Raw genomic sequence first — 27,812 nt, 5'->3', positions numbered from 1 at the left:
TATCGTACTAGGCATCCAAATGAACATATACGTGTCAACTTGGAAAGCAGATATGCTAGAAGCTACCTCGGATATTTCGCCACGTGTAAGACAACACCAAACCACCGCCGTCATTTAAAAGAAATCCTAACTCCGATGGGCCCTACATATTATTCATTTATGTGTTTACGTGTCTGCCAGCGCATGCTCCTCTCTCCCTCTAAATTACCCAAAACACCCTTAAATCTAACCGCAATGATTGCCAAAACCAAGGATATTAATGTAATCTCAGGACCCCATCGCCAGTGCGACGGATCAAACGACGCGGGTTTCGCACGTGCTAGCCGCCAAACAGAACACATTCTTTGCCCTTCTACCCTTTTTAAACTCCGTTGATCAGATTTCCCGAAGTAAATTTTTTCCCTAGGGTTTCAGAATCTCCGAAATTCGCTCTCTTTCCTCAAAAATTTCGATTCGAGAATTTTTTTTAAAGCCAGATATTTTCCGCGAGTTTTCCGGTTAGAAATTGGGAAAATCGGGATTTCGCTTAGATTGGATGGTGCAGTTGATGAGATCGGAAAATTCGACGCCGGAACCCGAAGCTTGCCGGGAGAAGGCGCCGGTTAAATTGGAGATCGCAGAGGATTCATCAGAGGAAGGACATGGACCTGCTAATAAACGATCCAAACTTTCTCGACATCTTCAACAGGTATTCTCTTTTCTAATTTTCTTTAGACTTTTTTCCCAATGAAATCAAACACTCTCCTTATCTTTGGGAGAGATCTAAACTATTTAGAGAAGAAAAAATATCTTCCTGGTAGAACTTTTAAAGTTTAAAGAGCTCATTCCTGTTTTATTTAATATTTTCTGTCAGTGGAACTCCGATGCCAATGCTTTCCCGTTCCTACCAGCGCAATACAATCCATTGGATGAACCGAACCCACTTGGTTTGAAGCTAAGGAAGAGTCCTTCACTTTTGGATTTGATCCAAATGCGTCTCTCACAATCACAAAACAGTGGCTCAGCTGCCGAAGCTGAGAACTTCAATTCTGGAGTCAAAAAGGAGAGTAAAGCTGCTGCCGCTACCGATAAGCTTAAAGCCTCGAATTTTCCAGCTGCTATTCTTCGAATCGGCCACTGGGAGGTAACTTTTCATTATGTTTTCTTTATATATATATATATATATATATATAGTCCTTTTCAAGTAGCTGAAGAATTGTTTACTTGGTGATTTGCAGTATAAGTCGAGGTATGAAGGGGATTTAGTCGCCAAGTGTTATTTTGCAAAGCATAAACTTGTTTGGGAGGTGTTGGAAGGTGGTCTTAAGAGTAAGATCGAAATACAGTGGTCCGATATTATGGCTATTAAGGCAAATTGTCCTGATAATGGACCCGGGACTTTTAATGTTGTGGTAAATCATCCTGTGTTCCGTTTTATTCTTTTCCCTTTCCAATCTCTATTTCATTTTTCTACAATAATTTTTATGACTTGTTTATTTGATGATACAGCTGGCTAGACAGCCCCTTTTCTTCAGGGAGACTAATCCGCAGCCTCGAAAACACACCTTATGGCAGACAACATCAGATTTTACTGATGGTCAAGCTAGCATACATAGGTAAAAGTGATATATTTTTTTAATTCTTGGTGGAATATAAGCTGAATGCTTCTGTTCTATCTTGGTTGTTTGCGTAGGGTTATGTGACTAATATGAATGACAAAATTTTGTATTGCCACTTCGCAGGCAACATTTTCTGCAGTGCCCCCAAGGATTGTTGAACAAACATTTCGAAAAACTGATCCAGTGTGACATGCGTTTGAACTGTTTAAGCAGACAGCCAGAGATAATTTTGGATTCACCATACTTTGAATCACGGAATTTGGCTTTTGAGGATCCTGGTGAACCGAAGGGGCATGAAAATTGTCATGGGGATACTGGTAAAGGATCAACTAGCTCTGGCTTCCAGAATATGGCATCGCCTGCTGCGGCTCACTCTTCATCCTTTGAGATTGAGAGAGGGGATTCTGCTGCCATAACCTCGGAAAACATGTCTAGGGATGCTCCATCCCCTAGTTCAGGTACGATCGGGAGCTCATGTTTTGTTTTTGATGTGCCTGTAGATAAAGTTTCTATGTTATGTTGTCCTTTAGTATTCTCCTTTATTCACTCCTTTTTAAGTCCAATGACTAACATGGTGCAGTGTGTGATCTCTTGGGAAGCTGAATAGGTCTGATTTGAAGTTTTCTTGTTATTGTTAACAATGATGTTACATAGGGGCTTTATTTTATAAATCATTTTGTTATCGGTGGTGCTGATGCTAATGCAGGCAGTAATAAGAACACAGTCACCTTTTTATATAAAGAAAAATCTGTATGGCTGCATATGCATTCTTTTTTATTTGTTCGTTCTTCGACAGATTTAGTATCTGCATTGGTATTGTTCATGTTTCTTTTTCTGGGCTTAGACTTATAGTTCTAGCTGAGTAGAAAGATATTTTCGTAGTATTTTTCCTTCTCTAATTAAATCTCATTTCTCATTAGTGATAGATTCTCGTGGCATTGAGGGAAGTGGAGTCTGTGCAGCAGTGGATTCAAAGGGGCCAAGAAATTGGGACCAGATAAAAGTGCCTGGACTTCACCCGTCTATGTCCATGAGTGATCTTATGAACCATATTGGACACCGACTTTCAGAACATATGACCTCCGAAAATCCATCTTCTGAGAACAGACCAGACTGCGAGGAAATGCTGGAGGATATCGCACAATACCTTCTCAGTGACACTCAATTTACAACAGCCTCTGATGAGAAATCCCTCATGTCAAGGGTCAATTCTCTCTGTTGTCTTCTGCAAAAGGACGGTACAACCGGCTCATCCTCACAGGCTAACGGAGAAAACTACTATGGACCTGATGATGGAAAAGACGTTCAGCTAATAAACAAAATTAATGACTATGAGTTCAATATTGCGGCCAAGGACGATGTGAAAGCTTTCGAAGGGGAAACAAAAGAAGTCTCTAGTGGCAGGCAGGCCCCAGGCATGTCAAGAAAAGACTCGTTTAGCGAGTTACTGCTTCATCTTCCCCGAATTGCTTCTCTCCCGAAGTTCTTATTCAACATTTCAGAAGATGGAGAGCGACAAGCCAGATAAGATAGTTTTCTTGTTTGTAGAGTGTTTAAGACCAAGTGATAAAATATCAAGGGAATTCCCCAATCACCCTCTCCTTAGTTGGAAAATGTGATATGGTTTTCCAGGATTCGGAGAATTCTTTTGATGAAGAATCCCATATAGGTGGATGTAGCAAATATGTATTTGATGTAATATCTGAAGCAGGTTGCTGGTTCTGTTTTAATTTGAAAGTAAATTGTAATTGATATCTGCAGGTTGTCATTCTCATTTTTCATTTTTGATTCACACCCTTTTTTGTTTGATTGGTTTTGAGAGGACCTGTGGACATACTTTCTTAGGACGTTACATGTGAAAAAGGCAAAATGACCACACTGATGAAAGCATCTTTTGATCATGATTGATGAGAGAGGAAAAGAGGAGGGAAAGATGTGATTTGAGAATAGGATAAAAGAGTTAAAAAATGTGATTTTTAAATAGATTCGACCTAGGGTATGGTCCACACCTAGAATTTTTAAATTATCTTATATTTTAATTTTTTTCTTTATTTTTTTTATTGATTATCTAATTTCGTACATTTAAAATTTTATAATTCCGCACTCTCCATAATATATAATATAACTTTTAAAGTTGTACTTCTAACATAAATTTCTGCTACATTCGTGCATTGCATTGGAAAAGCTACAAGATCACAAGTTTGTGATGTTTAGTCTCTCTCTTATTGTACATTTCCCTTCTGTTTTTATGTCTATTTTCCATACTGAGTTAATTACAAATTCACTATCACAGGTGAAGTGAGTAATGGGAATGTCTCAGGAAAGGCGGGTTAATATACGGTTAATATACAGCATTATCGGATACATTAAAATGTATTTAATAAATTCGGTTTAGCGGTACCTATTATGTTGACAACTAATAATGTTTTAGGTAGAAAATATGAAAAACTATTAAAAAATTTGGTAACCGGTAAACTTTGGTTATCGGTAAGTATCTATCCTTTTTATAAAAGTGTCCATACTTTTAACATATCAAGTAAATTTTACCGGTTTTGTCATAATGAATCTGGTTTTGTCATATTTTTACCTGTTATATTGTAAATTATCTATCCTTTTTATAAAAGTGTCCATACTTATTTCACTGTGAAAATATATTTATTATTATCTTTAGTTAATATTGTTAAATTTAAAATCTAAATAATATTTTATAAAATATCAAAACAATCAAATAATTTTTTGTGTAAATGAAATTATTAAATTAATATTGTAGGTGGAAAACATGAAACACTATTAAAAAAAATTGAAACATAAATTACATAACTTTCAAAAAAGTATATATTATTTTTATAAAAGTGTCCATACTTATTTCACTATTGAAAACATATTTATTATTATATTTGGTTAATATTGTTAAATTTAAATTCTAAATAATATTTTATAAAATATCAAAACAATCAAATAAAATTTTGTGTAAATTAAATTATTAAATTAATATTGTAGGTGGAAAACATGAAACACTATTAAATAAATTGAAACATAAATTACATAACTTTAAAAGCAGTTATAAATCCTAAAAAGTGTCGATACTTTTAAAAAATATATCGATCCAAAACGATATACCAGGTAAAAATATGATAAAACCGGTAACAAAATGATAAAACCGGTAAATTTAAAAGTGTCGATACGTTATATAAGGATCGACACTTTGTGAATTTAAAAGAGAAGCAGTTATAGCGCCTATAATGTGTCGATACTTTAAAAAAATATATCGATCCACAACGATATAACAGGTAAAAATATGATAAAACCGGTATCAAAATGATAAAACCGGTAAAATGATACCGGATATATTGAAAGTGTCGATACTTTCGTAAGTACGTGTAATAAATTATCGACACTTTCAAAGAAATAGGTAATTATCCTTTCGAAAGTATCGACACCTGACATAAAAGTATCGACACTTTTGTATTTGTATCGATTAAATATAAATAACATATCCGATGAAAATATAAAGGCCATAGCTAAATATCCTCTGAAAAAGGATAGAACGGACGAGTTTTTGAAATCGAAGAGTAATTGTTGCTGCATTTCAGAAGGCGTTTCTAAAGCGAAGTTTATTTGTTTGTTGCTGCAGTCGAATCGAAAAGTATGTTGTCGAAACCCTAATTTTTAATTATTACAGTAATCGCGATAGGGTTTTTTATGTGTTGTTTGGGGTTTTGGAGTAAGGAAGCATTTGGGACCGATTGCAGGTAGAAATAGATATTCAAGGAAAAATATAAATGTCGATACTTTTATTAAATATTATAGGTAGAAAATGATATTATAGGTTGTATAAATGTGCCGACACATTTTGGTGTGGCCATTCAAATTCTTTTGAAGAAAACCGTTTTACCACAAGAGTAGTTATCTATATTTGTATATTGAAAAGTGTATGTAACAAAATAATTTGATTTGCGTAAACTGATATATGAAGGAAAAATGGAGTCAATGGGTTGGAAAATTGTTGGTGGAGCAGATGACTTTGAAATTGAGGCCGAGACTCGAAAGCAACCAAAGGGTGGATATATGTACTTCTAGTAAGTATCAATGTCTTTTTGTTATTATTGTTGAAATGGTAATTGGATTAAAGTATCGATAAACTTTAAATTGATTACAAATTTTAAATGTTAACAGTATGGCCGAATGCAAAAGGATGAAGGGAGATGGCACACAGAGCGGTTCGGTATGTAAAATGAAATTGAAATTGAGTAGTATTAGTATTTAGTGTTAATGTATTGATTAAGAAACGTTTATGTTTAATATTAGGTGAAAAAAGATGTGAGGTCCAAATGGAATTCAGTGAGTGATGCTGAAAAGGAACCTTACATCACACAGTCAAGGAATGATAGTAAAGAATACAAAGAACGGAGGAAAGCACATGAAAATAAGGTATTCATTAAACTTGTAAATACGTTGATACAAAATATATAAGAACTATAACATTATATATTGTTAAAAAATGTAGGAAGTGTCGACAAGATGCAGCATTAAAAGGGTGAATTTATTAATTAAACACCTTAAGGAGAAGGGTCAGTTGAATGTGCTGGGAGAAATAGGTTTTGGATCGTTGATCGGAGTAAGGGATCGACCTATTCGGAGGGAATTGTGTCGATCCTTGATGGCACAATTTGACGTCAGTCAATGTATGGCTAAGTATGGTGATTATTCATTCCCTCTGGGGGTATCGACTGCTGCAGCCGTATTGGGGGTACAAAACAAAGGCAAAAGTGTTATAGAAGTCTGTAGGAGTAAGAACTGGAAAGCACTTGCCTCCAAATATGGTTTGAATCATAAGGTGACATATGCTGAAGTTGAAGAGGATATCAAAAGTGGATCTTACTGGGGGGATGAGCTGAAGGCCCGAGTTCTATTGTACCTTGTCGGGATATTTCTTTGTCCAACGGGTGATACGTCAACGAACAAGGAATATATGAAGCTCATTTGCGATGAAGGCTTGAAGGGTGAATTCAATTGGGCTGAATATATCCATTCGAGATTGATTGAATCAATCATCACCTTTAAAAAGGGCAGCCAGAGATACCTCAAATGGTGCATAGCAATCTTAGAGGTAAATGAGTTGAATCACTTTTTTGTGTTTTTATATAAAAATATAAATTTTATTATAAATGCAGGTTGCACTGTTCGATTTTTGGTCGGGCTGTGAGGCAGTGCCGGCTTATGAAAGAACCGGAGTGGCACGCATCCGTGCATGGGGGAAGGAAGAGGTGGTTAGAGTGATGGTGAAGTTGAAGTTGGATAGAGGGAAGAAGCAAGTAATGGTAATAAATGTAATTAAATAATATTAAGAATATAATCAATGTCTTACTATTGTAATTTAATTTTGAAGGTTATTGGCAAGGATGTAGAGGAGGCAGTGGAGGCAGAAAAGAGAAGAAAGGAGGGATGGTTGTATTGGGGGATGACGGTGAGTGGGACGACGGTGAAGCAAAACAGAGTAACTTCGACATTTTGATGTCTGAATTGGCTGATATCAAAAAAATCCAATTTGAAATCATGCAAAGACAATCAAGAGTCGAAGAGAAACTTGATCAAGTCGTAGAGAAACTCGAGAGAGTCGAAGATACACTCGAGAGGCATAAGGTGGTAGTGGAAGGAAAAATAGATGGAGTGGTGAAAGAAGTAGAGGTGTTGAGGGGTGAAGTGGTGAAAGAAGTTGGGGTGTTAAGGGGTGATATTAAGATGGTGACGGGAGAAAAATTTGAGGGAGTGGTGAAGGAGGTTATGGATTTGAGGAGTGAACTTACGGGGGTGAAGGGGGTGGTTGATAAATACTCGGATGAAGGAGCTCAATTGAAGGGTGAAATAAAAGAGATGAAGAGCTATGTAGAAAAAAAGTACGATGAACTGAAAAAATATGAAGAAGAAAAGAGGGAGGAGGAAGAAGAAGAGATGGAAGAAATGAGGAGGAAGGAAGTCGATGTCATTTATACACCGGAGAGTGTTATAGCAGCAGTTTTGGATTCGGAATGTCCTGCACCCCAGAAGAAGAAGCAGAATGTAAGTTTAATAAAAGAATACTTAATTTGATTTTTATTATGTTGTTGTGACAAAAATGTGTATGCAAAATTGTAGGTTGAAAAAGCGGATATTCCAAGCGGAATTGATGACATCGAAGCTGCAATTTGTGATTATTTATGGAATAGCGAGTTAGAATCGGGGTAAGTGAAATATATTGTTTTGTGAGTGATATTTAAATATTTCATGACAACATATTAATCCTAATGATTCATACAGATATTCTGTAATATCAATGGGAAATCAATTCGCTACTGTATACGACGTTGCAACGTTGAAGCCTACGGAATGGGTTGGCGGTGTGGTAAGTAGAAAGTAAAAAATGTTAAAACTTATTGAATATGTTCTGATTGTGTAATTAATTTTGTTAGGTTATCGATTTGCTCGCCTGGACCATATGCTACGATTCTCAAAAGTCACTCCGGAGGATTGGCTACCTTCCATACCTCTTAGTGGTGAGTTAAATTAATAAATATTGAAAAGTAGTGTTATAGACGGTAAATTAATAATGTTTGTTGCGTAATTACAGCAACAGGCGTTGGAAGCCAACAACAAAGAAAGTGTTGAGAGTATTTCTACCTTCTGGGGTGTCATATTGGATAACTATGTGAAATTCACCGACTGTGAGAAGGTAAGACACCATACCAATTGCAAATGATGTTTTCGGATATAGAAAGTTGAATTTTGTCAAATTGGGTGTGAAATTTGTTGCAGATCATAATCACAATAAACTACCATAATTCACATTGGTATCTGTTGGTGTTGGATATGGTAGATCATGTTGTAACAATATATGATAGTATGTTTACAACTGAAGCAGCTAAACAGAGAGTGAAGGATGCTAAGAGATTGGTATGTATGTATGTATGAAAGGACATTATGTAAATTATAATGCATAATTTTTTTGGTGCATAACTTCTTCTATTTTAATGCAGATTAAAATATTAGATTCTTATAATAAGAAACGCATTTGGGTTGAGTCCTGTGGATCTCTAGGAAAGTATCCCTTGAAAAATTTCAAATTTGTGGAGCATAAGAAGAATAAGCAATTGAATGGGTATGAGATGTTATCACAAATAGAAAGCTTAATTTATGCAGTATTCATCATAATTGACATGTGTGGTTTTCAAATTTTGTAACAGATATGATTGCGGCATGTATGTGATGATGTGGATGGAATCGATCGGTTCTACAGGGGCAACTGGTGATTTTGTAAGTCGATAGAAAAAATCGTTTGTGGTAAAATTGTTAAAAGTCGTATATTGAATGCTGTAGTTGACAATACTTAACGTTCTGACAATTTGAATATAGGTTGTTGGAGACTGGGATCGATCGCGAGTATTAAACGATCTCGTAAGCCACAATCAAAATGAACGAAGACAGGAGATAACAAAAGCTGCAATATTACATAAGAATAACAAAAGAATGCAATGATGTAAATGTAGGGTTAATTTTGTATAAGATTTATAATTTTGTATACGATTTATATTTTCGTATGTGAATATAATTATGAATGAGATGAGAAAAGTTAGCAGTATGTTGTTGTACATGTTTCTTATACACATTAAGGGTCATGTTGATACTTGGAAGTAAAAGGCAAATTTACAATATGGCCAAAAGGATGTAATTTTTCAATCTAACCGGTACAATTATACCGGTTTTATGTGAGAATATGTCTAAATAATGTGTCGACACTAATATAGTTTGTGTCGATATTTTTTTTCCAGAATGAATGGAAAACAGGGTGCACCATAAAGTGTCGATCCATATATAAAAAGTGTCGATCCCAAAATCATCGAACCCAAAAGTATAATGTAATATGTAATTTTTCAATCTAACCGGTACAATTATACCGGTTTTATGTGAGAATATGTCTAAATAATGTGTCGACACTAATATAGTTTGTGTCGATATTTTTTTTCCAGAATGAATGGAAAACAGGGTGCACCATAAAGTGTCGATCCATATATAAAAAGTGTCGATCCCAAAATCATCGAACCCAAAAGTATAATGTAATATGTAATTTTTCAATCTAACCGGTACAATTATACCGGTTTTATGTGAGAATATGTCTAAATAATGTGTCGACACTAATATAGTTTGTGTCGATATTTTTTTTCCAGAATGAATGGAAAACAGGGTGCACCATAAAGTGTCGATCTATATATAAAAAGTATCGATCCCAAAATCATCGAACCCAAAAGTATAATGTAATATGTAATTTTTCAATCTAACCGGTACAATTATACCGGTTTTATGTGAGAATATGTCTAAATAATGTGTCGACACTAATATAGTTTGTGTCGATATTTTTTTTCCAGAATGAATGGAAAACAGGGTGCACCATAAAGTGTTGATCCATATATAAAAAGTGTCGATCCCAAAATCATCGAACCCAAAAGTATAATGTAATATGTAATTTTTCAATCTAACCGGTACAATTATACCGGTTTTATGTGAGAATATGTCTAAATAATGTGTCGACACTAATATAGTTTGTGTCGATATTTATTTCCAGAATGAATGGAAAACAGGGTGCACCATAAAGTGTCGATCCATATATAAAAAGTGTCGATCCCAACATAATCGAACCCAAAAGTATAATGTAATATGTAATTTTTCAATATAACCGGTACAATTATACCGGTTTTATGTGAGAATATGTCTAAATAATGTGTCGACACTAATATAGTTTGTGTCGATATTTATTTCCAGAATGAATGGAAAACAGGGTGCACCATAAAGTGTCGATCCATATATAAAAAGTGTCGATCCCAAAATCATCGAACCCAAAAGTATAATGTAATATGTAATTTTTCAATCTAACCGGTACAATTATACTGGTTTTATGTGAGAATATGTCTAAATAATGTGTCGACACTAATATAGTTTGTGTCGATATTTTTTTTCCAGAATGAATGGAAAACAGGGTGCACCATAAAGTGTCGATCCATATATAAAAAGTGTCGATCCCAAAATCATCGAACCCAAAAGTATAATGTAATATGTAATTTTTCAATCTAACCAGTACAATTATACCGGTTTTATGTGAGAATATGTCTAAATAATGTGTCGACACTAATATAGTTTGTGTCGATATTTATTTCCAGAATGAATGGAAAACAGGGTGCACCATAAAGTGTCGATCCCAACATAATCGAACCCAAAAGTATAATGTAATATGTAATTTTTCAATCTAACCGGTACAATTATACCGGTTTTATGTGAGAATATGTCTAAATAATGTGTCGACACTAATATAGTTTGTGTCGATACTAATTTAAATATCAAGTGTTTTCCACCGTTTACGATATATAGTACTCTTAATCGAGAAACCCTAAACATAAAGGCAAGCAGGCAGATCTTCCTCTTTCTTCTACCGTTATCATAAGTGACGACCAGATATTCAGGTAAATTTATCGATATTTTATGGGTTTGATTGATTTCTATATTGGAGTTTTTATCCTGAATGTGTTTGTGTTCCATTGTAATAGGGGTAGCATCCAACCAAAATGGCTCCAAAACGACCAGTTTTGTGATCTGGAAGGGCTTAGTATGGGAACTTAAGTAATCCGCTTTCAACTCGTTCATACGCATTCTACTAATTCCATCTTCAATTGCACGAACAACATCTAAATATGTCTTCTTGTGTTTCAGTGCAATAGCTAGTGAAGCATTCATAGACTCGCACCTTTGTGTTGAGCGAATATTGGCAAAGAAATGACCGGTTAGATATGCTTGTGCCCATAAGTGTCGTGTATTTCCCTTCTCAATCACCCATGGATGCTTGTGGACGTTGAATTCTGAAACAATCGAACGCCATTGAATATCAAATTCCTTGGTTGTCCACCAGGAAGCCATGCATTTTGAGAATGCTGCTGTAAACTTTGGGTCACCAATGTTAGCTTGTGCATTGCGAGAAAGATGCCAAGAACATAATCTGTGCTTAGCATAAGGGATAACAGATTTGATAGCCCTCTGCATTGCCCTATCCCCATCGGTTACAACAGAAATAGGTGATTTATTCATCATGGCTTCTAAAAAATTCTGTAGCACCCACTCGAAAGATTGAGACGTCTCGTCAGCGATTATGGCAGTGGCAAACACAATTGTGTTATGGTGATGATTGACACCAACAATAGGCATAATTGGTCGACCATACAAATTATCTTTGTACGTTGTGTCGAACGCAATTACATCACCGAAGCATGTGTAATCCGATCTCGATGTAGAATCCGACCAAATAAGATTATACAATGCCCCCGATTCGTCTACCGAGTATGTCATAAAAAACCCGGGATCATCATGTTTCTTATAATCAAAGTAGGCAATAAGCGCATTCACATCCCCATCGACGATTTCCTTTGCTTTACCTCTTTGAAGTGCATTGTAGAGGTCTTTATGTGTAAATCCAACATTATGATAGCCCCCTGCCTGCTGCGTTAAATAGTTCATTACTTGTGACGTGCCAACACCGACCTCTTTCAATGTTGTTGCCTCATCGATATCAGCCTTACTTACAGCTCTATTAGAACGCATAAATGGTGTCATAGCAGATGTGCACAATGCATGATTATGTTTCTGATCAGACTTACTTATAACCCACTGATCGTTTGTATTGTTGCTGTAACTACGACTCTAGCCTTACATCCTGTTCTTGTGACTGGCGTATGAGCACGTTGGCGATCAACAGTATTGACTTTTGATACTCGAAACCCTTCTTTGGAACAACAAAATTCTTGTGTCTTCACATCCCCTTCCACGTCAAGCCGTGTTGTTCCCTTACGTGCACTAAACCCATGTTCCCGTGCGAATCCCTTGTAAAAGTGCCAAGCTTGATCACGTGAACAGAAGAGCTGACCAACCAATCTGTCAGATTCATCAACATTATGTTCTTCATGGCATTCCTCGGTTGGCTTAACATTGTCTACATCAGTATTATCCATGGCAAAAATTTTGTTGTGCAAGTTCAGTGCTCCAGGAGTTGATGGAGATGTAAGCAAAGGTTCATTTTGAATATGTTTCAGTCGTGCTGCTTTCACTATGATGTGGCATTTGTAGTGGTAGTTAAAGGGTGGGTACAACATTAAATTCGCAGTACATATTTAGGTATGTACAATAACTACAAGTATATAATGTAATATGTATCGTTTATATAATGTAATAGGTAGCGCTTATATAATATATTGTAAAGTATCTATCCTTTTTATAAAAGTGTCCATACTTTTTTCACTGTGGAAAACATTAATTTAAGGTTATCTTTTGAGTGAGTTTTAAGATATTAATTTAGTAATTATAGGCGTCTAATGATTTATTTTTTACGTTACGATATATATTATTATTAAATTAAAAATTCTAAATATTATTTTATAAAATATAAAAACAATCAAATAATTTTTTGTGCAAATAAAATTATTACATCAAATTACTTTATTCCAACCATGTGACAAGTGTGACAACTCCATCAACTCACAACTCAGCTTTGAACTCAATCAATATTGTCTTTTAGCTTGATGGTTCATAAAGCATGTTACTTGAACAGTATGAATCAATTATGCAATTTTCATGTTCAATTTAACACTGCATTTCAAATTCATTTCATATGTAATTGGAGTTTGAATTTAAATTTCAATTTGAGTTTGAATTTCAATATATATTTCGGCTCCACTATAAATATTAGCCCAAGCCAATATGCATGTTATCATTGATTATTCCTAATTTCCATTGTTTTTTTCTAACGTTTAAACGCGAGGGAAATCCAGACCATTGTATTTTTTTGTCAACTTTAAAGCGTCAGAAACATTTCGGGCGTATGATCTGGGTGGTAAACAAATAGCAACTAAAATCTAAGTCCGAAATGCTTCTGAGTACCACCCAAATCATAAGTCTGAAATACTTCCGATGCTCATCAAAATCCAAAGCTCATATGGTGCCAAGCAAAAGGAAATCAAAATTCAAATCTCATATGATGCCAAGCAAAAGGAAATCAAAATCTACAACTTGATTTTGAACATTGATATGATATGTTCAGTTGTTATCATGTTGGGATTTTCTCGTTTTTGATTGCTTGGATAGTTGTTCTCTTGCTTCTTCAAGTGTCCTTAGCTTGTAATTTATAACTTGGAATGTGTTTGATGTTGTATATATTATTATTAAATTAAAAACAATAAACATATATATTACATATTTATTATTATCTTTGGTTAATGTTGTTAAATTAAAAATTCTAAATAATATTTTATAAAATATCAAAAATCAAATAATTTTTTGTGCAAATGAAATTATTAAATTAATATTGTAGGTGGAAAACATGAAACACTATTAAAAAAATTGAAACATAAATTACATAACTTTAAAAGAAGTATCGATCCTTTTTATAAAAGGTATGGACACTTTCAATATAATAGGTAAAAATATGATGTAATAGGTAGCGCTTATATAATGTAATAGGTATCGTTTATATAATGTAATAGGTAGTGGTTATATTGTAAAGTGTCTATCTTTTTTATAAAAGTGTCCATACTTTTTTCACTGTGGAAAACATTAATTTAAGGTTATCTTTTGAGTGAGTTTTAAGATTTTAATTTAGTAATTATAGGCGTCTAATGATTTATTTTTTACGTTACGATATATATTTAATGTTGTTAAATTAAAAATTCTAAATAATATTTTATAAAATATCAAATAATTTTTTGTGCAAATGAAATTATTAAATTAATATTGTAGGTGGAAAACATGAAACACTATTAAAAAAAATTGAAACATAAATTACATAACTTTAAAAGAAGTATCGATCCTTTTTATAAAAAGTATGGACACTTTCAATATAATAGGTAAAAATATGATGTAATAGGTAGCGCTTATATAATGTAATAGGTATCGTTTATATAATGTAATAGGTAGTGGTTATATTGTAAAGTGTCTATCCTTTTTATAAAAGTGTCCATACTTTTTCACTGTTGAAAACATTAATTTAAGGTTATCTTTTGAGTGAGTTTTAAGATTTTAATTTAGTAATTATAGGCGTCTAATGATTTATTTTTTACATTACGATATATATTATTATTAAATTAAAAATTCTAAATAATATTTTATAAAATATCAAATAATCAAATAATTTTTTGTGCAAATGAAATTATTAAATTAATATTGTAGGTGGAAAACATGAAACACTATTCAAAAAATTGAAACATAAATTACATAACTTTAAAAGAAGTATCGATCCTTTTTATAAAAAGTATGGACACTTTCAACATATTATAATAAAATAGGTAAATTTGCAATATAACCGGTATAAATATACCGGTTTACTTATAAATTAGGTAAATATAAGCACTACCTATTACATTATATAAGCTCTACCTAGTATGTTATTGTACTTTATAATATTTCCGGTTAAATAATATAACATAACCGGTATAAATTTTAACCGGTCACTTGTTTAACCGGTCACGCCGTATATTAGCCGTTTTTTAGGCGCCGCACCGCAGAACTACCCGTGAGTAATTGGATTTTGGATTTAGTAATGAGTACTGATTCATGTACATTATACTAAAGGTTTTTGTTTGGGATGGTCTGAGTACAGTTGTTGACTCAGTGGTGTCATCCTTGAGGGGCGTTTGGTTGGAGTCATATGGGATTACCAGGGAAATAAAATGTCATTCCCCCGTTTGGTTGGCCAGTAATCATATTCCCCGGTAATCTTTTATTCCCAACAGTGATATTTTGGGAGTATATTACCGGGAATGTGATTATCCTCATTCCCTTAGGTATTGTTGGATTACCGGTGTTTTGGACTAAAATGCCCTTAAATTTATTTTTCTAAAAAATATCATTCTTCTGTCGTTGAATAATAAAAATTCTACGAATGTTAAATTACAAATTTATCCTTAAGCAATTTTAGATTTACAAAAAATTCTATAATTAGAATTTTATATGAAGTTCAGGGGTTAAAATAAAATTTTACCCTTTCATTAAACCTATTTATCTTTTCAATTTTGTAAAAAAAATTATATAAATTTTATGAATTTAAAGTTTTTAAAGAAAATATATAAATTAATTATAGTAATATTATAGTAGAATTCAACTTGTTAAAAAAACAAATATATAATAAGGATAATTTGGTAAAATATGCATTCTAATAATCTTTTATTCCTTTAACCAAACACAATCATACATTCCTGCTAAACGAACCAAACACAAAATACAACATTTCCGGTAATTTTATTCCCGCTGATAATCCTATTTCCACTGGTAATCTTACATTCCGTTAACTAAGCGCACCATGAGTGTTTATTTGTTTGAACTGTGGTGTCATATCTAGGGGTGTAAATGAGCCGAGTCAAGCTCGAGTATTGTTGAGCTTGACTTGACTCGAAAACTTGCGAGCTTAAAAATTTCAAGTTCGACTCGACTCGAAATCCTAAACTGAAGTTCGTGAGTAGCTCGAAAAGGCTCGAAATGAAAAAACAAATTCTTAAACTTAACTCGATTGAAGCCTCAAACTTGAACTAGAACATGAACCTTAAATACATAAAAATATTATTGTATTTTAAAAAAATCAATACATAAATGTTAATATTATTAATATTTTTTTTTAAAAAAAATCTTAATATATTATATTTTCGAGTTGCTCACGAGCTTTTAGAATCAAATATCGACTGGCTCATTTAGGCTCGTTAAGAACTCGAGTCGAGTATTTATCGAGCCTTGATCGAGTCGATCTCGAGTAGCTCGCGATTTATCTCGTCTCATTTACAACCCTAGTCATATCCGTTAAGGTTATACTCAAGTATAATTCTTACTATAAATTATTGAATTAACCTTATGTTTATTTTCTTGTTTAAGGCTGTAAGTGATGTTGAGGTAATAGATATTGCTTTATTTTCATTGTGTTACTCGAACAATTTTGTAAAATTGTATGATTATATCTGAATTTATAAACGTTAATAATACGTTTGTATTGAGATTCGTAACTGGTCGAGCGAATAAGGATATTCATATTATCTTACGTGGATTTAAAATTTTGATATTTACGTTAGAAAGATATCTCTAATTAAAAAGAATGATGTGTCAGTATTAAAAAGAATAATTAAAAAGATATCGTATTGTTCAAACTCAGGAGCTCAAGAGATAACTATAAGTTGAGATCGCATAGTTTGAGAATAACTAAACCTACTGGTTTGGTTCAGATAGATGTCATGTATATAGTTAACTTCATATTCTGTTATTGTATTTGATTTACCTATTAATTTTCCTTTTTGTTAAAATTTTGGAGTTAATTGCATAGTACGTACTCAAATTATACTTTTTATTCTAAATCAATTCTTAAACTTTTAAATATTTTAATTTGATCTTCAAATTATAACTATCACTCTAAATTAGTCTTGGAACTTTTGAACATTTCAATTTCATCTCAAACTATATGTATATGCTAATCACATCTTTTGTTAATAAAATCGTTAGTCCAAGTTATATTATTATATGTTTGAAAAAAAATAAAATTTAGGTTAAACTATGCTTGAAACTAATTAAATAGATGGATGACTTCGGGGGTGAAATTGAAAGATTAATGTTCAAAAGTTTAAGGGCTAGAATGAAGTCACGATTTGAGGATGAAATTAGAATATTTAAAAGTTTAAGAATTAATTAACTCTAAATTATTGTTACGAATCAAATATGATATAATTAACTCTAAATTATGTTACAAATCAAATATGCATGTATTTTCTTTTAATTCTTATGGTGTGCATGAACCAAGCGACCTCGGTGGTAAAAAAATGTTATTATTCTTTGAGATCTTAGATTAAAGCACCATGAATGTCAAGGGTCAAAGTTTGGGGATGAAATCAAAATGCACAAAAATTTAAGGACTAATTTAGAATAAAAGTCATAGGTTGAGGATGAAATTAGAACATTCAAAAGTTTAATTGTCAATTTAAAATGAAGATCATAGTTTAAGGACATATGGTACAATTAACTCTAAATTGTGTTACGAAATCATATATGCATGTCTTTTCTTTTAATTGTTATGACGTGCACAAACCAAACGATCTTTGCGGTAAATGAATTATTGTTATTTGTTGAGGTCCCACGTTCGAGTATCATTAATGTCAAGAGTATCGATGTTCAATATCAAATAAGGGAGAGTTATCTTTAAACGTATATGACCTTATATTTACTTCAGAGTAACCAAAAAAAAAATATGTTATTTATCCAGTTCTCTCTACATTTCCTCATTTGAAATATTTTTTCAATCTCTTTCAAATATAAAGAATGTGGCAAGCAAATTGTAGATGTTCAATCTGACACATAAGTTACTCGCATGAACACTAACTACTCAGAATAAGGTAATCGACAATGGATGCTCATATTTTCTTCGATGTTTGAACTCGAGACTTCTGAAAGGAATAATAAGTTCATTAACAATTGAGATCGTTTGATTCATACTTACCAACTACGACCCAGAAAACTCACCCATTTATCCTTGTATGCTTGTCGATTGATTCTTTAAGCTTTGATCACCTCTAAAGCTCCATTTTGAATGATCAAAATTGGATCCAACACTCTAAATCTTGAATTTCGATTTTTCAGAAATCTAATGAAATTACTAAGTAAAAACAAATCTTTAAAATCTTGATTTGATTTGATTTGTTAAAACCAATTTATGAACTCCAATAAAAACAAACCAAAAACCATTTAGAAATCAGTTTGATTACTATATATATCTAAAAATGAGTAGGAAATCTGTCATTTCACTTCGTACTTTTCACACTTACCAAGCGGCTCTTAAAATTATTAAGGGTAAATTACCTAAACTATCAGTTTTTTGTCCGTTTTAGTACCAAAACTTTCAATATTTTCAAGGCCATACCTAAAGTTTAGTTTTTGTTTCATTTTAGTACCCCATTCAAAATTTAATGTTAAGTTTTGAAAAAAATTGAAAGTTTAGGTTTTAAAACATACTAAAACTGATAGTTTAGGTACTAAATGCGTAATTTACCCAATTATTAATTTAGAGAGAATATTGTTAGAAGAGATAGTTATGAATCCCAAAATTCTGAGTTTTACAAGCCATCCCAAAATTCTGGGAGGAGATACAGATATTAAAGAGCTCAAACAAAGCTCTAAAGAAGGAAAACATACACGTTTTCTCTTTCCTAATGGGTGAATATGAATCCCCCGCAGTCACTAGTGCTTGTTAGAGTAGATTTCACGTCAACAGCTTCATTACAACCAAAACTCCAACATTATCTGTCCATGTACATAATAGATCAACAGCATCGTCAAGATTTGAAGAAATAGGATATATATAAAGGATAATAAATATATGCAGGGATAGACCAAGGGGCTGACAGGGACGATTATCCTTGAAATTCTCATATAATTTAAATATTTTTTGTATTTTACATTGATAATTTGTTTTCATCCCTAAAATTTTAGAAGCTCATCTTTCGACATAAAATTCTACGTCGGTCCCTCATTGTCTGCTATACCAGACCAGAGATAGAGTTTTTAATTCTACAAGTGAGACTAAAACTCATGGCAGTTTCTTAACTCGGTTGTGAGAAAAATTATTTCATGAACTGTCCTCATCATGTCATCTATGGAGAGAAAAAGTGAGGTGGGTGGTTTTTATTAGTAGGGACTATAGATGACATGGTGAGTAAGGTTCACATAATAAATATTTCCGATTTTGGAATAGTTCATTAACTATTCATCTAGCTTTTAAGACATTGATTACCATTTTTGACAGTTTGCATGAATGAGAAGGATAAGATAAGGACACAAGAAATTGAAAACAAGAGGAAAGGCATACCTCTAATAGAGGAAGTAGTGACACCTCATCTGCAGGAGACGGCTTATTTGGTCTCCAACTTCTCATCTCAGATTGTATTGAATTCAGCTGTTCACCTAGCTGCCTCAACAAATTCAGTTCATCTTCCCTTCCTTCACTAATTCCGTTGCTTGCATAGGTTCTTCTACTCTCAAGCTGCTCAACTCTCTGAGCCAACTCTTGTGGTTCCGATCGATAGCTAGGAAGTCGAGTGTGCGGGCGAAGAAGAGCTGATTTGTAGTCATCACTCGGCTCATCACCCAGTTTACTTGGTCTTTTCCCCTTGTTTGAACTTAGCAAGTTAGTCATCTTTATCCATTCAGTATCATATTCAGCAGATGGTTCATAGTAGGGATTCATCTCATCTCTCGGTTTATACCCTTTTTTCCCAGGCTTTACATTTTGAAAGTCATCCATGCCGGACCACTCGCTATCATCATCTGCAGGTGATTCAATCATGAACAGATCTGGCTTCTTAAGCCTATTATCTTCTTCCACATATAACTTTCCTTTATTCTTTTGCTCTTTACTTTTTTCCCTTTCACTGCTTTCCGGAACTTCGAATTTGCAATGGACTTCGAATACATCGTGAACAGATTTAGCAGAATTGGCAGAGCTTGGAGTGACTTTCTCTGATGGATCTTCAGAAGTTTTCAGTTTTTGACATTTAGGGGGAAGTTTTGCTCTTGGACTGGTACATTGGGACTCCGGTTTTACCTTTATTTTGGGTAACTTCTTTGTACTAACTTCTTTACAATCTGAAATCTCTTTCACCTTCTCATCTAGAATTCTGATCTGTTCCCAGTAAGAATTGAACTCTGCTGAGCGTGGTGAACTTCTCCTCGAATCAAAGCCGTGATCACGGACCACTGAGTCAAGATTTCCGGCATCTATGCTTGAACTCGATTCTAGCATTGAGTTTGCAAGCTTTTCACCATAGCTAGAATTCCTTACTTTAGAGAAATCCGTCGGTAAAAGTGACGGCAGGGAGCTGAGTCTTCTAATAGTGGATTTAATCCCCCTTTCTCCTCGTGTTGCATCGTTTTGTTCTGAAAATTGATTCTCCGGAAATTTTTTCCCAATGTCATCCAATTCATCACACCCCAAACTTAGAAGTTTGTACTTATAAGCCTCAATTTGGAACTCAAGAGCAGAAATTTCCATTTCTTTCTGATACATCAGCTCTTCGAAAATTGCAAGAGATTCCTCCGCATGGCTAATCTTTTCTTCTGCCATTCTCTTGTATTGGCTCGCTTCCATCTTCATCGAGGCCTTTTCACCTTGCAACCGTAGTATCATCGACATAGCTTCATTGGTGGCCGTTGCAGTGGCTTCTCTTTCCACATCAAGCTCGGCATAGAGCTTCTGTAGAAGTTGCTGTTGAGAGCGAAGCGTTTCTTTCAGAACCATAATATCCGTTTCCTTAACTGGCGAAGTTGCCATATTGCCAGCCACCGTTCACTACCTCAACTTCATAAGACGTCAAGCAAACGGATTCGGATTCGGATCTGGTTCCGGTTTCTGAAACGTAAACAACCTAAATTTCTACCAATATCATACACCCAGAAAACTCCCATTTATCCTTTACATGTTGGCATTCAAAATCACAAATCGCAATAGATGATTATCGAACAATTCAAGGCTCAGAAAATATATTATCAAGCTCGATGAGGCAAATAATCAAACACATAGAAGATATTATCAAAACGAAACAAAAAACAACAAGCTAAACGAGGGTACCTGGTAATTTGCATGAAGAAACAAGATTGATCTTTAGAACAACCCCCCTGATTCACGGATAAAACAATCAATTCCAAATCTCAGTCACAACCCAATATATAAAATCACCAAGAGGAATATAAACTGAATGCAAAACCCGGATTTTTTTTTTCAATTCATGAAAACAATGAACCCTGGGACTAGGATCACCTGCAAATTAATTAATAACCCATACGATTGCCTTGTTGCTTTGCTTTGCATTCAAACAAAGCAAAGCCAGGATCAACCGTCTCTGATTTAAAAAGAAACGCAGGAATGGATTTCCAAGGCAATCTTTATAAAGAAAGAGACAGAGAAAATCAATGAAAAAGGTGAAAAATTGGGGGTGGAATTATCATATAAATCAATCACCTCTTGTCCTTGTGAGGACCGTACTTTATCCTTTTGCCGCAACCTATGTTCGAACAGTTCCATTTTTGAAAAACCGTTAAAAGGTATTCTTAACGGCTATTAACTGATCCACCTGTCTTGTCGGCTGACCATCTCATTATCCAACTCCCTTAACGCCTTTTTATCTATACCTATATTTTTACTTTATGCAATATATCCGGTATACCTAGGATCCGAACATGACGAGTTTCGATCGGGTCAGATTTGTTTTAAAAAAAACAGATTCGGGTCGGATTTTTTTAATGTGATGTTCGGGTCGGTTCAAGGTTTAGGATAAAAAATACCCTACCCGACCCGACCCGAAAATATATATAATTTTACCTTATATGTTTGAGAATAATTACAATAATACCCATCTATATATTATTTTTTTCAATTAAGTCTATTTTTATTGAATAAAAATAATTTTTTATTATTTCGGGTCGGGTCTCGGGTGGAAGACTCCTTATTCTCGGGTCGAGTGGACCAAAAACCCGACCCATGCGCATCCCTGGGTATACCCCCAAGGTTCAAAACAAATTAAGAATTATCCTTTATTTGAAGTTGACCATCAAATTAAGATCGCTTCGATTATGGTTAATGTAAAAAAAAGAAAAAGAAAAAAAAGGAGCTTTCATTTCATCTAACATTGTATCTCAATTTTAAAGTTTAAAAGCTTAATCTAGTCTAAAAGATTTAGAGTGCAGCTTGTTGGATGAAAAAAATAGTAGATCTAACAAATTCATTTTCTAGGGTTTTTTTGTGTGTACACTTTAGAAATGCGTACTTAGTTTTTTTTTTTGAGTTGTGTAGGGGTGTAAATGAACAAAACGTTCTCTTGAATCGTTCGTAAAGCATTCACTTGTTAAATTAAATAAACGAGTATGAACAAAATTTTATATGTTCATTTAATAATTGAACGAACACAAGCTTGTTTATTCGCTCTTTTATCGACTCGTTCGTTTATGTTTATGAACAAACTCGTTTACCCGCTTCTCTTTTTCCTTTTATTTTCTTGCATTTTAATATTTGTGAAAGTAGGGACTAAATTAAATACATGATAAAAGTTGGAATTTATATTGTGAATTTTAAAGAGTTTAAGCACTAGTGGCATAATTTTACTATTTTTTAATTTGTAAATGAAAGGGTAAAACTAAAATTTGAACATATAAACGAGCATTAAACATACACGTTCACGGGCGCTCAATGAACATGTTCGTGAACATTAAACGAACCATGTTCACGAACAATGAATAAACGAACACGAATACCTTCAAAAATAAATAAACGAACACAAACACAATACTAAAAATTTAAGCGAACACAAACCGAACATGGACACCTTTAAAAATAAACAAACGAACACGAACATAATCTTGTTCGTTTAAGCTCGGTTTTACACCCTAGTTGTGTGAGAGAAAAAGAGATTTAGTGCGGATTAGTGAACATTTGTCACGGTTAATGTGATTTATGCAGTCTCTCTTGTAATCTATTTTGGGTATAGTAAAATGGGAATGTCTCAGGAAAGGCGGGTTAATATACGACTAATATACAGTATTACCGGATACATTAAAATGTATTTAATAAATTCGGTTTAGCGGTACCTATTATGTTGACAACTAATAATGTTTTAGGTAGAAAATATGAAAAACTATTAAAAAATTTGGTAACCGGTAAACTTTGGTTATCGGTAAGTATCTATCCTTTTTATAAAAGTGTCCATACTTTTAACATATCAAGTAAATTTTACCGGTTTTGTCATAATGAATCTGGTTTTGTCATATTTTTACCTGTTATATTGTAAATTATCTATCCTTTTTATAAAAGTGTTCATACTTATTTCACTGTGAAAATATATTTATTATTATCTTTAGTTAATATTGTTAAATTTAAAATCTAAATAATATTTTATAAAATATCAAAACAATCAAATAATTTTTTGTGTAAATGAAATTATTAAATTAATATTGTAGGTGGAAAACATGAAACACTATTAAAAAAATTGAAACATAAATTACATAACTTTCAAAAAAGTATATATCATTTTTATAAAAGTGTCCATACTTATTTCACTGTTGAAAACATATTTATTATTATATTTGGTTAATATTGTTAAATTTAAATTCTAAATAATATTTTATAAAATATCAAAACAATCAAATAAAATTTTGTGTAAATTAAATTATTAAATTAATATTGTAGGTGGAAAACTTGAAACACTATTAAATAAATTGAAACATAAATTACATAACTTTAAAAGCAGTTTTAAATCCTAAAAAGTGTCGATACTTTTAAAAAATATATCGATCCAAAACGATATACCAGGTAAAATATGATAAAACCGGTAACAAAATGATAAACCGGTAAATTTAAAAGTGTCGATACGTTATATAAGGATCGACACTTTGTGAATTTAAAAGAGAAGCAGTTATAGCGCCTATAATGTGTCGATACTTTAAAAAATATATCGATCCACAACGATATAACAGGTAAAAATATGATAAAACCGGTATCAAAATGATAAAACCGGTAAAATGATACCGGATATATTTAAAGTGTCGATACTTTCGTAAGTACGTGTAATAAATTATCGACACTTTCAAAGAAATAGGTAATTATCCTTTCGAAAGTATCGACACCTGACATAAAAGTATCGACACTTTTGTATTTGTATCGATTAAATATAAATAACATATCCGATGAAAATATAAAGGCCATAGCTAAATATCCTCTGAAAAAAGATAGAACGGACGAGTTTTTGAAATCGAAGAGTAATTGTTGCTGCATTTCAGAAGGCGTTTCTAAAGCGAAGTTTGTTTGTTTGTTGCTGCAGTCGAATCGAAAAGTATGTTGTCGAAACCCTAATTTTTTATTATTACAGTAATCGCGATAGGGTTTTTTTTGTGTTGTTTGGGGTTTTGGAGTAAGGAAGCATTTGGGACCGATTGCAGGTAGAAATAGATATTCAAGGAAAAATATAAATGTCGATACTTTTATTAAATATTATAGGTAGAAAATGATATTATAGGTTGTATAAATGTGCCGACACATTTTGGTGTGGCCATTCAAATTCTTTTGAAGAAAACCGTTTTACCACAAGAGTAGTTATCTATATTTGTATATTGAATAAAGTGTATGTAACGAAATAATTTGATTTGCGTAAACTGATATATGAAGGAAAAATGGAGTCAATGGGTTGGAAAATTGTTGGTGGAGCAGATGACTTTGAAATTGAGGCCGAGACTCGAAAGCAACCAAAGGGTGGATATATGTACTTCTAGTAAGTATCAATGTCCTTTTGTTATTATTGTTGAAATGGTAATTGGATTAAAGTATCGATAAACTTTAAATTGATTACAAATTTTAAATGTTAACAGTATGGCCGAATGCAAAAGGATGAAGGGAGATGGCACACAGAGCGGTTCGGTATGTAAAATGAAATTGACATTGAGTAATATTAGTATTTAGTGTTAATGTATTGATTAAGAAACGTTTATGTTTAATATTAGGTGAAAAAAGATGTGAGGTCCAAATGGAATTCAATGAGTGATGCTGAAAAGGAACCTTACATCACACAGTCAAGGAATGATAGTAAAGAGTACAAAGAACGGAGGAAAGCACATGAAAATAAGGTATTCATTAAACTTGTAAATACGTTGATACAAAATATATAAGAACTATAACATTATATATTGTTAAAAAATGTAGGAAGTGTCGACAAGATGCAGCATTAAAAGGGTGAATTTATTAATTAAACACCTTAAGGAGAAGGATCAGTTGAATGTGCTGGGAGAAATAGGTTTTGGATCGTTGATCGGAGTAAGGGATCGACCTATTCGGAGGGAATTGTGTCGATCCTTGATGGCACAATTTGACGTCAGTCAATGTATGGCTAAGTATGGTGATTATTCATTCCCTCTGGGGTATCGACTGCTGCAGCCGTATTGGGGGTACAAAACAAAGGCAAAAGTGTTATAGAAGTCTGTAGGAGTAAGAACTGGAAAGCACTTGCCTCCAAATATGGTTTGAATCATAAGGTGACATATGATGAAGTTGAAGAGGATATCAAAAGTGGATCTTACTGGGGGGATGAGCTGAAGGCCCAAGTTCTATTGTACCTTGTCGGGATATTTCTTTGTCCAACGGGTGATACGTCAACGAACAAGGAATATATGAAGCTCATTTGCGATGAAGGCTTGAAGGGTGAATTCAATTGGGCTGAATATATCCATTCGAGATTAATTGAATCAATAATCACCTTTAAAAAGGGCAGCCAGAGATACCTCAAAGGGTGCATAGCAATCTTAGAGGTAAATGAGTTGAATCACTTTTTGTGTTTTTATATAAAAATATAAATTTTATTATAAATGCAGGTTGCACTGTTCGATTTTTGGTCGGGCTGTGAGGCAGTGCCGGCTTATGAAAGAACCGGAGTGGCACGCATCCGTGCATAGGGGAAGGAAGAGGTGGTTAGAGTGATGGTGAAGTTGAAGTTGGATAGAGGGAATAAGCAAGAAATGGTAATAAATGTAATTAAATAATATTAAGAATATAATCAATGTCTTAATATTGTAATTTAATTTTGAAGGTTATTGGCAAGGATGTAGAGGAGGCAGTGGAGGCAGAGGAGAAGAAAGGAGGGATGGTTGTATTGGGGGATGACGGTGAGTGGGACGACGGTGAAGCAAAACAGAGTAACTTCGACATTTTGATGTCTGAATTGGCTGATATCAAAAAATCCAATTTGAAATCATGCAAAGACAATCAAGAGTCGAAGAGAAACTTGATCAAGTCGTAGAGAAACTCGAAGATACACTCGAGAGGCATAAGGGGGTAGTGGAAGGAAAAATAGATGGAGTGGTGAAAGAAGTAGAGGTGTTGAGGGGTGAAGTGGTGAAAGAAGTTGGGGTGTTAAGGGGTGATATTAAGATGGTGACGGGAGAAAAATTTGAGGGAGTGGTGAAGGAGGTTGTGGATTTGAGGAGTGAACTTACGGGGATGAAGGGGGTGGTTGATAAATACTCGGATGAAGGAGCTCAATTGAAGGGTGAAATAAAAGAGATGAAGAGCTATGTAGAAAAAAAGTACGATGAACTGAAAAAATATGAAGAAGAAAAGAGGGAGGAGGAAGAAGAAGAGATGGAAGAAATGAGGAGGAAGGAAGTCGATGTCATTTATACACCGGAGAGTGTTATAGCAGCAGTTATGGATTCGGAATGTCCTGCACCCCAGAAGAAGAAGCAGAAGGTAAGTTTAATAAAAGAATACTTAATTTGATTTTTATTATGTTGTTGTGACAAAAATTTGTATGCAAAATTATAGGTTGAAAAAACGGATATTCCAAGCGGAATTGATGACATCGAAGCTGCAATTTGTGATTATTTATGGAATAGCGAGTTAGAATCGGGGTAAGTGAAATATATTGTTTTGTGAGTGATATTTAAATATTTCATGACAACATATTAATCCTAATGATTCATACAGATATTCTGTAATCTCAATGGGAAATCAATTCGCTACTGTATACGACGTTGCAACGTTGAAGCCTACGGAATGGGTTGGCGGTGTGGTAAGTAGAAAGTAGAAAATGTTAAAACTTATTGAATATGTTCTGATTGTGTAATTAATTTTGTTAGGTTATCGATTTGCTCGCCTGGACCATATGCTACGATTCTCAAAAGTCACTCCGGAGGATTGGCTACCTTCCATACCTCTTAGTGGTGAGTTAAATTAATAAATATTGAAAAGTAGTGTTATAGACGGTAAATTAATAATGTTTGTTGCGTAATTACAGCAACAGGCGTTGGAAGCCAACAACAAAGAAAGTGTTGAGAGTATTTCTACCTTCTGAGGTGTCATATTGGATAACTATGTGAAATTCACCGACTGTGAGAAGGTAAGACACCATACCAATTGCAAATGATGTTTTCGGATATAGAATGTTGAATTTTGTCAAATTGGGTGTGAAATTTGTTGCAGATCATGATCACAATAAACTACCATAATTCACATTGGTATCTGTTGGTGTTGGATATGGTAGATCATGTTGTAACAATATATGATAGTATGTTTACAACTGAAGCAGCTAAACAGAGAGTGAAGGATGCTAAGAGATTGGTATGTATGTTAGTTTGTTATGAAAGGACGTTATG

General features: G+C 33.5%; 2 protein-coding genes across 4 annotated transcripts; one reads left to right on the top strand and one right to left on the bottom strand.

Moving 5' to 3' along the window:
- The first annotated feature begins 415 nt into the window (after positions 1-415).
- On the top strand, positions 416-26,309 carry LOC120145565. 3 transcript variants are annotated; one of them, XR_005518144.1, is made up of 11 exons: positions 417-688; positions 854-1,123; positions 1,218-1,391; positions 1,489-1,595; positions 1,722-1,883; positions 1,917-2,056; positions 2,519-3,221; positions 4,833-4,844; positions 17,962-17,967; positions 24,507-24,512; positions 26,298-26,309. XR_005518144.1 is itself a non-coding variant. In XM_039159392.1 (6 exons), exons 1-6 carry the CDS (start codon positions 536-538, stop codon positions 3,124-3,126), a joined length of 1,647 nt encoding a protein of 548 aa, XP_039015323.1. In that variant the 5' UTR covers positions 416-535; the 3' UTR covers positions 3,127-3,328. The 3 variants fall into 3 exon arrangements, 1 of the variants encoding a protein (XP_039015323.1); XR_005518143.1 differs by having other exon boundaries at positions 416-688; positions 1,722-2,056; XM_039159392.1 differs by lacking the exons at positions 4,833-4,844; positions 17,962-17,967; positions 24,507-24,512; positions 26,298-26,309 and having other exon boundaries at positions 416-688; positions 1,722-2,056; positions 2,519-3,328.
- LOC120145566 lies at positions 18,739-21,003 on the bottom strand. The gene is made up of 2 exons (XM_039159393.1): positions 19,495-21,003; positions 18,739-18,929 (listed from the first exon to the last, which is right to left on the bottom strand). Exons 1-2 carry the CDS (start codon positions 20,953-20,955, stop codon positions 18,906-18,908), a joined length of 1,485 nt encoding a protein of 494 aa, XP_039015324.1. The 5' UTR covers positions 20,956-21,003; the 3' UTR covers positions 18,739-18,905.
- Positions 26,310-27,812: the final 1,503 nt, after the last annotated feature.

This window comes from Hibiscus syriacus, unplaced genomic scaffold (assembly GCF_006381635.1).
Source record: "Hibiscus syriacus cultivar Baekdansim isolate YM2019G1 unplaced genomic scaffold, ASM638163v2 tig00110893_pilon, whole genome shotgun sequence".
Taxonomy (NCBI): Eukaryota; Viridiplantae; Streptophyta; class Magnoliopsida; order Malvales; family Malvaceae; genus Hibiscus; species Hibiscus syriacus.
The sequence above is the reverse complement of the archived record's forward strand: the minus strand, read 5'-3'. Positions and strand labels throughout refer to the sequence as shown.